The following is a 14,273-nucleotide window of genomic DNA, read 5'->3' as shown; positions in this document are numbered from 1 at the left end:
TAATGTCTTAATGTTTTTATGTAACATTATGGTTTTATGCCAATCAAGTAAACTTCTACACTTCACTGAATCTTTATGGCGTCCATGAGTGTTTATTGCCTAATGTACCTTCAACCCCAAAGACACTTCCAAGGAAGGAGCTGCGTTGAGATGCAACGCTGCTGAGTATGGATACTGGCACACGGGCAGTGAAAGTGTTGCCACACTCAATCCTTCTAAATGATCCATCAGAAGTTGATGGATTGATCCAACGTTACCAATCCAGTGCCAACTATTGGGGGTGGGAGAATAACAGAATAATGCAGAGCAGTTCCTAGAAGAGCCTGCCCTATTGCACTGAGCTAACTTAGTTTTGAATGATTCTTTTTTAAGGAGGGGAGAAGTGAAAAGAATCTTGTTTGCTTGTTTGTTGCCTGCCAGCCATGAGTGCTAGTAGTGGGCAATTGCTTCACCCAATAAAGGGGCTCTACAGGTTGCATCCAGCACTGCAGTTCCACTGTCACAATGGACTTCCATGTGTGTAATGGAACTTCCTCTCAAGTCTCCTTCAACCCCCTTTGCAGCCTCAAAATTATCTCCAGATCGCTGTAAGATGCTGTGAGAAAGAGGTGAATGTGTAGCTATGTATATGTGAAATGCCAGAGAAATAACTTGGGGGGGGGGGTTGGCAACTTTGTATATTTTTCCTGGTAACCCTGTTTTACTAGACAACAACAGTATCATTGTGTAGGGGGGGGAATCAATATTGTGTGATATCCACGATCAAGAACAGCAGCACGTAGCTGACACCCCATGGTAAGCATCTGGTGGCAGCAGGTGCTGCGAGGACTTAAGGGAAGTTTGGACTCAGCAGACCAGCCAAATTATTTACAGTGGTACCTCGGGTTACATACGCTTCAAGTTACAGACTCTGCTAACCCAGAAATAGTACCTCGTGTTAAGAACTTTGCTTCAGGATGAGAACAGAAATCGTGCTCCGGCAGCGCAGCAGCAGCGGGAGGCCCCAATAGCTAAAGTGGTGCTTCAGGTTAAGAACAGTTTCAGGTTAAGAACGGACCTCCATAATGAATTAAGTTCTTAACCCGAGGTACCAATGTACTTTGTAAGGAACCCATGGAAATCACACTCACCTATCTTTTTTGTAGGCAAACCTTAGGGCTCCCCTAAGCCTGTCAATACCTCCCTCTCGCATATAGATACTGCTGTCTTAACTACATTTAGACACACACCCAGAGAATTGAGTTTTATTAGTACATTGTTTAATCTCTAATGTTAAACTTACACCATAATAGCAATCTACAGTACTTCAAATAAATAAAATAAAAAGGGCAGATAATAAAGGTGACAGAAGCGTTCAGAGAACCAAAACATCTGTTTGACCATGGTAAACTTACTCTTCCAACTAACTTGTGTAAGATTTGGATTTGCATAAAAAGGCTCAAGCCCAGCTAGTTAGAACAATGCCTGAAGGACGATTTGAGAGGAAATGTATCAGTTCCCCCTTTTCCTCACTAATGCACTAACAGCACATTTTTAGGAAAATACAGTTATAAACACATGAAGATGCAATAAAAGTTGCTAGCTCACACAACAATGACCTTAAATAAGCATGATCTTTATCTATCCACTGACTCCCAATAAATTCAATCTACGTAAAATAGCAATAAAAAGAAATATATCATCCAACCTTCTGTCATCTAATTGTTTCTGTATTAAGCTATCTGTAAAGCAGACAATTATTGATCCAAGTTAGTCTTTCAGTATACAGCTGATTAAGTCTTGTTTTCAAAATCAAACTGGTAGCAACATTGAACTAAAAAGCCAAGCTTGGGTTTCCGAACACACACTATAAATACTGGCAATGTTTATGCAATTTCTGCCTATCAAAAACATTCTTCTCTCCCACACACAAAAAGTTTCAAGAGTGACCAATTACTTCTTAACCCCATTACTGAGTGAGATGATACCAATTAACAAGACAAGCTAATTTGTTAGTGAACTTGTCATTAGCAGCAAGTTTTAGGCCAGCAGCCAAGAGAGAAATAACAGGAAGCCCTGCTCTACTTCTTTATGCTTGCACCTTGCTCTGCTACTAATGACAGCTTCTTTGGTTCCTGTAGAAAGCGATTATCCTGAACAAGGCATCAAACTAGATGTTCTGAACATCTGATACCATCTTGAGGACTCTTCACTGCTGGGCAGAGAGGGGGGTAACTGCACACAGAAGACAAGAGTGTAGGGTGGGAAGGTGGAGCAAACTGGGAGGTTGTCTGATGCTAGAGGGGAGGGTGAAGTACACCTAAAAATAACCTACTACTGCCACCACATTCATGAGTCTTACAAGTTGGATGAAAACACTCAAGAGTTTTTCAAAATTTAACAAAGCATTAGTATGCGTTTAACTTTATTAGCCTCAAATAACCCTATTCAGATATTCAGTCAAATGCATGAGAGCCCCAGCTCCTAAAGGGTGTGTGGACCATGCTGCTCCTAATGTCCCTATGTATGCCTTGACTGCCTCTACACCCAGCCTTCATGCATTTGCTAATAGTCAGTAGGGGGATTCTAAGTACTCAATCACATGCAGAATCCAGTAGTGAATGGAGTGGCACCACAGGTAGGGGTACATTGCTGACCTGGTTTCCCAATGCTGCACATTTCTGTTGGTTACAGGGAAGGGGAGGGATAAGGCAGCAGGAAGCTTGGGATAGGCACAGGTGCAGTGGCAGTTTCCCTCTTGGTAACTGACAGCAATGTGCAGTGTTGGGAAGCTAGGTCAGCAGTGCAGCCCCACTTATGCCACCAGTCCTGCACACTAAATGTCCAAAAGTTCAGAAGGAAATGAGCGGGGACAGCAACCCACACTTCCTCAAACATTCAACTGAATATCTGGATAAGGCTATTCATAGCAATTGGCCACGGACTAACCTAACTCACTATGTTGTTATATGGATAAAATAGAGAAAGGGAGAACCATGTATGCCACATTGAGTTCCTTGGAGGAAAGGTGGGATATAATTATTACAACAACAACAAGAATAAGAGCTGGAGTCTGGAGGGCCACAGGTTCCACATACCTAACATACCTGTGCATCAAATTGTGACTAATTTATTCCATGAGTTTGACTTACCTACTTTTCACTAACTGCAATCAAGCATCTACCCACTTCTGAATGTGTAAAAAACCCCCACCAAACTCCTATATCTTCCATTGTGGGGTTTTGTTTGTCTTGACCACCATAGCCTCATCATCTTTTCTGCACTTCCCTCTTGTAACTTTTTCTATTGCATCCTCAGTATTCCCACACCTTCCCCTTCCCATGACTTGTGCATGCAGTCCAGAGGGTTTGTATACTGTTAAAATGTTTAGTAATGGCAGTACCCCATTTTAGCTTTCATCTCTTATTAACTGGTAAGATGCTGAATTCTAGCAACATTCAATTTCCTAAGGCAGCACAGGGCAGTTAAATATATACCATAATCTGGACTCAATTGGGCAGTTTCTCCCATTTTATGATTTATGCCTGAGGATAAAGCAATAACTTTTGGCAATTTGATTAAGTTCGTGAATAATAATAAAAAAGAACTAAATTACTTCAAGGATCAGCAAATGTAGGGAGACGAATACAATTCATGTTTTTAGGCCAATATCCTATCTAATTTATTTAAAATATTTCAATTTTTAATATGTAAAGCGCAAAATAATGCAAGGTATTACCAAGTAGCCATATATCTTGGAAAGGAAGCAATTGACCCTAAATGACAACTTTGCAAATAACTTTGCAAATAACTGTGGCCTATTTGTGGAACATGGGACGCGGGTGGCACTGTGGTCTAAACCACAGCCTAGGGCTTGCTGATCAGAAGGTCGGCGGTTCGAATCCCCGCAATGGGGTGAGCTCCCATTGTTCAGTCCCTGCTCCTGCTAACCTAGCAGTTTGAAAGCAGGTCAAAGTGCAAGTAGAGAAATAGGTACCACTCTGGCGGGAAGGTAAATGGCGTTTCCGTGCGCTGCTCTGGTTCGCCAGAAGCGTCTTAGTCATGCTGGCCACATGACCCGGAAGCTGTCTGCAGACAAACGCCAGCCCCCTCAGCCAGTAAAGCGAGATGAGCGCTGCAACCCCAGAGTCATCTGTGACTGGACTTTAACAGTCAAGGATCCCTTTACCCTTACCTATTTGTGGAACAAAGCACAACAGTTTTAAAAAGAAGAGGAAATAACACTATCTACCTGTAGTAGTGGCCTGTGGGGGAAAACAGTGTTGCTGACCTGGCTTTCCTGTGTCATGTGTCACTGACAGTTACCAAGAAGGGGAGGCACAAGGCAGTGAGGAATGCAGCATGGGTGCAGTGGTAGAACAATCTGATGCTCCTGCCATTGCACCCACATCGAGTTCCCCACTTCCTTGTTTCTCCCTCTCTTGGTAACTGACATTAACATATGGCATTGAGAAGATAGGACAGCAACATGACCCCACCCACACTGCCCTGCCAGTCGCTACTGTCTGTCTGACAGCCTCAAATCTGAGCAGAATGATCAATTTGCCATGTACAGTTAGATTAATATTCCTGACAATGTTGCATTATATGAATTATTTTTTCCATACAAACTCTTGCAGGCAAGATTGAGTATCCTAAGGTACTATCATAAAAAACAACAACATTTTCATAGACTTTCAAATCTGATGAGTGGTCAGGGGAAGCAGTTGTTTGTTTGTTTGTTTGTTTGTTTGTTTGTTTGTTATTAAATGTGTATACCACCCTTGAGCTGAAGATCACAGGGGGTTCACAATATTTAAATACAAAATGAGTTACTATTTAGCTAGTAACACAAGATGTAACCAGGTAAAGTTTAATATTATGCATACAGCTGAAATTTTAAAAGTTAATTGTTCATTTGTGGAATTAGATAACATAATATTTAAACACCTTGAGACATTTCTGAAGTTAACTATGATCTAAATATTTGCCTCAATATTGAGCGGAGTCAATTATTGCTGTCAATTTTGAGTTTTGCAGACACACATTGTAAAGCTAACAGACAGACTTTTAAAGGCTGCTTAGAGAAACAAAGGAGTGACTTGTTTACTCAGGTTTTATAAATTATGCTCTCCTACTCAGGGTTGTAAATATACAGCCAAATACAAAAACATGGTATCACAACATCAGTCATAAAGCAGCCTATCATATCAGCCTGCAGACTCCAAAGAAGCTTCACAGCTGCTCTTACTTACATCAGCTACTCCATTCTTCACTGCAATATCAGCTACCACAGCACGTCTGCACAGCTCCCAAAGAAACAAAAGAGCTCTTTGGTATTCTGCAACATGGCAAACAGCATAAGCTTCTTCGGGGGGAGAAAGAAAACTGGGCAGCAACATGTACAGAGGATTTCACAAGTGCTACTGCAAACCTCAACCTCAAATTCTTGCCCTATCGCTACAGAATTTATGAAATAAAAGCCATTTCACATTTCACATCTCCATCAATTTTAATACCAGTCAATGAATAAGTTTAGTCACTAAGAACTCTATTTTCACTTTACATAATTTGGAAATGAACTAGGATCTGTTTAATTTAGTGCAGATGTACTGCAGCTAACTGGCCTTTGGAAATAACTGCTCCCATTAGTGGTCTACTCACATACACCACATAAAACAGGAGTTAGCTCACTGAAGTCTGCAGCTATGCTTCTCCTGCCCCAAAATTCACACTGGCAATCCTGGAAGGTTTTGTGTGGAGAAGTTGGTGAGGTGTGGCCACACAGTCAAGTTTGGATATACAGTAGATATAGAACATCCATGTTTAAGCATTTTTGTTCATCATTACATGCAAGTATCTACTGAAAACCCAACAGATGCTTTTGAAAACAAATAGTCATTTTGGAGGCCATCAGGGGTAGGGAAAAAGAAAAGAGCTCAGACCTTTCTCTACCCAACGTTCTAACTTTTTAACGTTTTTAATGTTTAATGTTTTTAATGTTTTACTGTGCTTAATGTTTTTAATTTGTTGGAAGCCGCCCAGAGTAGCTGGGGCAACCCAGTCAGATGGGCGGCGTATAAATTTATCATCATCATCACAATCCAATTTTATTTTATTATTTCTAGCTTGCTATATCCAAAATAACTGTATATAAGAAGCTGACATTGTTGTTGATAAAGAAGTTGGGAATGGGAAGCCACTGGAGTAGAAGACATCAAGCTGTGTCAGAGGCAATAAGCCTCCAAATATCAGTTGCTGAGATTGACAAGTGATAGAATGTTGCTGCACTGAGGTCCTGTTATGGTTTCTCATGAGTATTTGGCTGGCCATGGTGAGAACTGGATGCTAGAATGGAACATTGCCATGATCCAGCAGGCTGTTCTTAAGTTTATATGAAACTGAAGGCATTGAAAGAGGGAGTTACCCGGGCAGGAGACTGGAGTTTTAATTGCAGACACAGCTCATGCACAGAACAAGAAAAATAACAAAAAGGACTTGCTTAATGAGTAGAGTCCATTCCCAGACATGGAGTAAAGGCCCAATAGGACACCATATCATTGGCAAGCGGAGGTGGGGAAAGGCCCACATAGTTTCTGTGTCATTTCACTCAGGAAGAGTGGAGAGAAAACAAATGATTGACCCAGCAAAGGCATCTATGGTGTCTCTGACGTGCTGGTTCGCTTGGTGGGCAGCATAGGGAGGAAAGAGGCCACCTGATAACTTTTCACTTGGAAAAGATATCCATGGTGTCTCTGCTTCACTCCGGGTCAGTGTTAGAAACTGAGATATGAAAGCTAGGAGCTAAATGGCACCTTAAACCTATGTTATGGGTGCAACAATGGAATGTCTAGGCACAAATTTTTAATAACAAGAATACAAAACTGAAAATGAATGAACTGCAGCTAAAATATTCATTTTTCACATGGTCTAGTCCTTCCCCTGCCCACCCCACTAATATTCTTAAGAGGGTCTCTTCTCCAGTCTTCAGAGAGTAGCTGTAAGTAGGGAGGCAGAAAAAGGCCCTCCTTTCCTTCCACTCTGCAGTTTTGATCTGAAATCTTAGCCACAGTACTGTGCCCAGAGCTCAAAAACTGTGTGCGCTAATGAAATTCCCTGTTGCAAAATGCGCCTAGAACAATGGGAGTTTCGAACACTGCTCAGGGTGGAGTGACAAGAGGCCAATCTGTGCCAACAGGAGCAGGTGACTGAGCAGGGACTGCCTCCTCCACCCTTCTTTCTGCCTCACACCCACTGGTATTGACCTACTCTGCCGGCCTTTGTCCATACCTAAACCTGACTTCTCTTCCCCTACAGCCCAAGGCAGCAAGAAAGAGGCCACCAAATAGCGACAAATGAGTTGGCACAGTGGGAGGCGGGACACAAGCCCCTTCTCTCCCATCACCACCCATTTAGCTCCTCACAAGTGGGTATAGGGAGGGGAATAGTTTGGCTCTGGGTGCTCTCTCCCCATAAAAGTTCTCTGTGTTCTGCCTTATTACAAATTCTCCTCCCATGAATGACAGTTCACCCTTGCAGAAGGTCTCAACTGATCACTTACAGAGGTTGTCTGAAATTGAGCTCACAGGTTATGCACCATTGCTTTACTGTAACTGATCTCACTTTAAAGTTTATAATAATAAAATCACATATATGAAAACTGTTATTATATACAACCAACATTTGTAAGTTATATTCTTGAATAAACCCTAGAAGGCAGCACAACATTTATTTCCTAGAATACAGTGGTGCCTCGCAAGACGAAATTAATTTGTTCCGCGAGTTTTTTCGTCTAGCAGATTTTTCGTCTTGCGAAGCACGGTGTCGGAAAAGTTTTGGAAAAGCTTCAAAAATCACCAAAAACCTCAAAAAAGGCTACCACACCGCGTTCTATGAGTTGCTCCTCGAAGTCAAGTCGCAACTGTATTAACGGTGTTACGAAAAAGGAAACAAACTTGCAAAAAACGCAAGACGCTTTCATCTTGCGAAGCAAGCCCATAGGGAAATTTGTCTTGCGAAGCAACTCAAAAACCGCAAAACCCTTTCGTCTAGCGAGTTTTTCGTCTTGCGAGGCATTCGTCTTGCAGGGCACCACTGTAAATTTGTCTATAGCCTTGCTAAGTGTTCCAGCAACAACTGTCAGTTTCCCAGTGAACTATGGGTAGTGTTAAAAAAAGTTTTACTCAGAGAAGATCCATTAAAATTAATGGACTTAACTTAGTCATATTCACTAAATTAATGGATCTACTCTGAGTAAAAGTAGTTGAATACCATCCAGAGAGATTGTGCTCAAGGCAATCTTAACTCTGAGGAAAGCTGCAGTGTGCAGCAAATTACTGTTAGTGTTTTTAAGAATAACTTCTATTTAGGAATCCTATTTTCCTTCCCTCCGCCTCTCTACATTGTAATACCAGTGCTTTATTTGAACAATTGCCACTTATTAGACAAATTGTTTCAGCAGAACAAAGATGCCTTTATAGCTAAAAATGCATTCAGCAGAGAAAGGTCTACACAATATCCCTTTTTACTCCAGTAAATATATCTTTCAGGAAACACAAAAATTTTAAAAGTCTGCTAAATTCAAATTGTAGATCTCAGAGGAATTGCAGTAGGAGCTGTGTCAATTTTAAATCTAAGGACCAAGGTATGAAAACTGTTGAAACTGCTTTAATACACAACACACATCACAATTATAGTTTGCAAAAAGCATAAAGCAAGATGGAAATAACCTCACCTAATTTATTTGGACTTGAAGTTCATCCTAAACTTACTCTTAGAAATTTTTCCTTTAAAATATAGTGGCTTGACCAGAATACATCACTTTTGTCATCTGGCTTAATTCTTTGTCATCTAAAAAATAACAATGCTTTATTCCACCCTGACTCGGTTTACACAGCAGGGGTCTCTATTCATTCCTTTCCTCCAAGAGGCTTCCATTCACCTTGCATGCATCTAAAGGCAGAAATTATCCCTGACTTTGTACTTCTCATTTTGTCTTTTGGGTTTTAACTTTGTAATGTAAATGTAATAAAATTTTCACTTGTCAACTATTAATGTCATTTTGCCTTACAAATGTGTCTCAAAGTCAGTGCCCAGCTGTACATGCCACAGGAACAAGTGCAGAAAGTCTGCTTGTTCCCAAGGTAAGAAGCAGCTGATGTGCTCCAGCCAATGTTGTACACAGGTTCATAAGCCCTTTTAAAGGGTAGCAGCAGGGCCCCAAACATCAGGCCTGCTTCAGGTTCCATAACCCTCTGGGTAGACCTGCTTCTAAAGCAATTGCATGGGGAACACCTCATATGTGAACAGACTCATGGTTTGGTGAGTCGAGTGATGACCTGAGTTCATTCAAATCCCAGCTCAGTCGTGGGCTTCCTGGATAGTTTTGGGTAAGTCACTATTTTTCAATCTGTTCCAAAGCAAATAATAATAAAAATTAATAAGTAGCAGGGTAAAAATAATATGAGCTCCCACTCAGAGTTGTTAAGCTGTTAAATGAGATATTGTGAAACTTCTAGCATCTTGCATGTATCATTTAGATAAATAAATAAGAAGTACATAATACTTCTTTCTACTTCGGGATTCCTAACAAAATAACATGAGCAAAGAAATCCAACCTGTGGGGAACTCTGTGTGTTAGAGTCACCAACTTATTCAGAGCCCTACTGTCTCATAGTGCATAAGACAACTAGTTTATCATTTTGGAAGCCACACCTGCCCATTGCAGCCTATGGAAGGAAATAAACTATGCAAGTTCCACGGCTAGCATAATTTTAGGAGTTTGGAGGAAACAGATCAGGATAACAAGGAAAAATTGGATATGGGGATACATGGACGCTCCTGACATATAAGTCTGCATACTATGGAATGTTATATATCACTTAACACAAGATCACACCAGACTTTATTCCAGATAATCCAGAGATTAGTATTTCCATAGTTTTGTTCACACTAAGTAGCACACTATATGGAAAGCTTAGTACAAAATACTTCACCATTTTATATGAAATCTATGCCTCAACGTCTATGAGGCAATATGGAAAAACAACAAGGAAGTAAACATAAACTCCCAATCATGCAAATATTCTTCATTTTCAACCATTTATTTTACAGACAAATTATGCAGTTAGTTTAATCCTCCAAGGAATTACACATACCTTATTAAAGTAGATGCTAAGATCGGTACAAGGGACGCGGGTGGTGCTGTGGGTAAAACCTCTGCGCCTAGGACTTGCCGATCGTCAGGTCGGCGGTTCGAATCCCCGCGACGGGGTGCGCTCCCGTTGCTTGGTCCCAGTGCCTGCCAACCTAGCAGTTCGAAAGCACCCCCGGGTGCAAGTAGATAAATAGGGACCGCTTACTAGCGGGAAGGTAAACGGCGTTTCCGTGTGCTGCGCTGGCTTGCCAGATGCAGCTTGTCATGCTGGCCAAGTGACCCGGAAGTGTCTTCGGACAGCGCTGGCCCCCGGCCTCTTAAGCGAGATGGGCGCGCAACCCCAGAGTCGGACACGACTGGCCCGCACGGGCAGGGGTACCTTTACCTTTACCTTTAAGATCTGTACAGCAGTTTATATGTACCAATCTACTACCACTGCCAAAACAGAAAAAGTTAACACTGATCTGGTAAAATATATTTTAAAAATTAAAATATTGTCTAGTAGCACCTTAGAGACCAACTAAGTTTGTTCTTGGTATGAGCTTTCATGTACACTTCTTCAGATACACTGAAACTGAAGACTGGCGCAACAAGACACCATAATGGAAGCCAAAGCACACTTAAATGCTGTTTACCATCCTGCCGCAACAGTACCTATTTATCTACTTGCACTGGCATGCTTTCGAACTGCTATGTTGGCAAAAGCTGGAACAGAGCAACAGGAGCTCACCCCGTCACACGGTTTTGAACTGCCAACCTTCTGATCAGCAAACCCAAGAGGCTCAGTGATTTAGACCACAGAGGCACCCGCGTCCCTTATATGCATGAAGTATGAGCAGTTATGGGACTCTCAAGAGTCTCATGGACTGCAAGAAGATCAAACCTATCCATTCTTAAGGAAATCAGCCCTGAGGGCTCACTGGAAGGACAGATCCTGAAGCTGAGGCTCCAATACTTTGGCCACCTCATGAGAAGAGAAGTCTCCCTGGAAAAGACCCTGATGTTGGGAAAGATGAAGGGCACAAGGAGAAGGGGACGACAGAGGACGAGATGGTTGGACAGTGTTCTCAAAGTTATCAACATGAGTTTGACCAAACTGCTGGAGGCAGTGGAAGACAGGAGTGCCTGGCGTGCTCTGGTCCATGGGGTCACAAAGAGTCGGACACGACTAAACGACTAAACAACAATTACCAGTTATATAGGTTTTGAATGGGGAAATTATTAAGTTGTGCCAAAAGATAATGAAAGGCAAGAGTTCTAGACCTGCAACCATTCCTTATACTTCTGCAAATATGGTTCCTAAATTGTTGCTACCAGTGGTTTCATCTCGTGGCCGAGTGTCTTCTTTTGCCTCCTCTTCCATATCCATGAGCACCCCTTTGCCTCCTACCACATCTTTTAAACGATTATTTTGCAGGATTACAAAAATAAATACAGTACCAGTTTCCACTGTCAGGAATAAGTGGGCAGAAGGATGTTAATCTGAAGTCAGGGCAGCATTTCAGGAAGAGGTTAAAGGAACAACAGTGTAAACAACACACAAAAATAAAGTGCACTAGATTTCACCTCCCTGCAGTGAAATTAATGCCACTGCTGTGGCAACCGCTGCCACATGACCCTTAAAACTGCTTTTGCATCCCACAGCGACAGCAAGATGCAACATCTCCTTATTATGAAGGCCAAGTGCTCTGGGAGCAGAGAGGAGGGAGGAGGAGGAGGGGAGAGAATGAGGGTCCTGTTGCTGCCAAAACAAAGCAGTGGCTGCTTCCACCCGCCCTCGCCGCTGCCAAGTAGCCCAGGCACAGCAACTCCTCCTGAGCTGGCAAGGAGGGAAGACGACATCCATGAAGCCCCTCTCGCCTCAGCAGACGCGAAAGAAGCCGCTTCTCCAAGGGGACCGACGGCAACCCCTCAGCCCCGAACTGGGTCGCCCCTCACCCGCGCCAGGCAGGGGCTGAAGTGAAGCCGCTGTCAAAAGCGCCCCCCCTCCCGGCCTAAATAAAATGATGATGATGATGCCCCGGCTGGGCTGATTTCCTCTCCCCTCCGCCGCCTCCCTCCCTGGAGGGCAGAGTACGTCGACGCCGGGCGGCAGAGCAGCCCTCGGGCTCTCGGAGGGAGGCTGGCGGGGCTGCCGTCTGACTCACCCGAGAGCTCGTCCGGCTCCAGACCAGTCTCGGTGTCCAGCCCGCAGATCACGAAGTAGTCGGCGAAGCGGCCAGGAGCGGACGAAGAGGAGCCGCTGCCGCTGCCGCTGCTGCCGCCGTCGCCGCTCATGCTGGACGGGGCCCCCAGTGAGGCGGGACGGCTCAAGCCGCCCAGCAGCAGAGAGAGGGAGCGTTCCGGGGCGCTACTGCCGAAGCTCCTGGCCGCCCAGCTGCGGCGGACGCGGCTGCTTCAGGGGCCCCTGCTGCTGCCTCCATGACGGAGCGGCCAGGGCCGCATGGCATTGTGGGTAGCAAGGCCTGACACTCGGGCGAGGGAACACACATAACAGGGCGCTCTCCCCCCTCAGCTCCTCTCTTCCCAGATGTTTCCAAGGGGGGGGGGAGGCGGGAGAGAGGGAGGAATAGAAGCGAGGACCGCAATGCTGCGCAGGCGCAGTGAGCAGAAAGGATGACGTGATGCTCCTTGCAGTGTGGTTTCTTGAGAAGACTCTGGGAGGAGCGGCGCGAGGGGATAAAGCCCATTTCCTCGCCCGCTGTTGGTTCTTTCCTCAGCACCGGATAGAGTTAGAGCCCAGTCTTTTCTCTCAACGGACATTTCCGCCTCTCTGCTTCTCCCTCCCCTTTTGAGTTGTTGCCCTTCTTCACTTTTAAACCCTGCGTCCTTTGTACCACACATCTGGAGGGAGAGGGAGCCCGCTACAGAAGCATCAGCATTATTAACAAATTCTCCTGGATTTGTGCCCATGTTGTTTGGCCGCATGGCAGAAAAGGAGGTTATAGTTATTATCACATTTTTCTTGATTGTTCCAAAGGTTTTGCATTCTTCTTATTACTGTCCTCCTCCTCCTCCTCCTTGGCCCACAGCAGGGATTGTTCCTAAATTGTTTTTTCGCGGAGAGAGCACAGTGCGAAGACAAAAACATGATTGTTATCTAATTTGAAACATGCTTCTTACCCTAATTTTAACATAGCTACATTTAGGTAGTGTTAGGAAACTGGCCCCAAAAGAGTTGTACACAGGGCTTCGGCAGACCATCAATCTGCCAATAGTAATAGGAGGAAGACCAGGTCCAGGGGGCAGCTGTGGGCAGCAGATCAGCTAGGCTTGTTGCTTGGGGTCAAAGCATGCAGGTGGAGGGCAATACCACCTAGTGTGGCAGATAATGTGGACAACAACATTTTCCCCTCCCTGCCTCCAAAAAGCAGCAGTTTTCTGCAAAGAATTAAACGGAAGCATAAGAAGCTGTTTACCATTAACTGATTGAAAATGAATTTTGCTTTCCAAACAGACCCTCCAAAAGCTGTTAAAATGTAGAACTCATTTGGAACTAATCAGGGTTGTGAGAATGGCAGGCACAAAGTTCCATGCATAGCCCTATGCTGAAGTCTGCATTCACATGAGCACTATGCTTCCAGCTTACTCCACTCTAAAGTGCCCTGCTGCTATATACTTCACGCTTTTTTCAACAGTAGCTGTGTGTTAAAACTGGCTGAATTGCTGCAGGAACATTCTGCACTTGTTCCAAGTATCCCATAGGGCCAGTATTAAAGAGATGGTACATGAGGCTCCTGGCAGCAGTCAACTGAAACAGATGCAAAGAGTTACCATGGTAATTACCAGAGGAGTAGAATCAAATGCAGCAAACAAGAAAAGGGGACAAGGGCTAATGTTGCTGGATGCTAACGCAGAGATTCAGACTTCTGCTCTGCAACTCAAACAGGCCTTTTTGTAAGCCCAAGGGATAGAGTTTTCTTGCTCTAGCGGGCAAGGAGAGATGAGTAAATTAAGAGACTGGTAGCAGTGAGGCAGAAGCCTTTATTGCTGCAAATCCTCTCAACAACTAATCCCAGCTCTTAAACTGAAAGTTTCAGAATTTTAAATTTGGCTACCTTAACTATTAAAGTGTTTCAAATGTAACTTTCTTCAAAATGCTGTAAATACCAAGGGCTAAGTAGAAGCCTCAGCAGCT

At 43.7% G+C, this 14,273-nt stretch overlaps 1 protein-coding gene across 5 annotated transcripts in view; it reads right to left on the bottom strand.

Moving 5' to 3' along the window:
- DENND5A (DENN domain containing 5A) overlaps positions 1-12,783 on the bottom strand; it is a 57,408-nt gene extending 44,625 nt beyond the window's left edge. Inside the window, exon 1 of one of the 5 annotated variants that reach the window (XM_083476822.1) lies at positions 12,283-12,783. In XM_083476822.1, the coding sequence (XP_083332948.1) occupies positions 12,283-12,412 (130 nt within the window). In that variant the 5' untranslated portion in view covers positions 12,413-12,783. The remainder of the gene's footprint in view (positions 1-12,282) is intronic. The other 4 variants (XM_083476824.1, XM_083476827.1, XM_083476823.1 and 1 more) reach the window with 4 other exon arrangements.
- Between the last annotated feature and the right edge of the window lie 1,490 nt (positions 12,784-14,273).

The sequence above is a fragment of the Podarcis liolepis genome, assembly GCF_965112155.1.
Source record: "Podarcis liolepis genome assembly, chromosome: 1".
Lineage (NCBI taxonomy): Eukaryota > Metazoa > Chordata > Lepidosauria > Squamata > Lacertidae > Podarcis > Podarcis liolepis.
The sequence above is the reverse complement of the archived record's forward strand: the minus strand, read 5'-3'. Positions and strand labels throughout refer to the sequence as shown.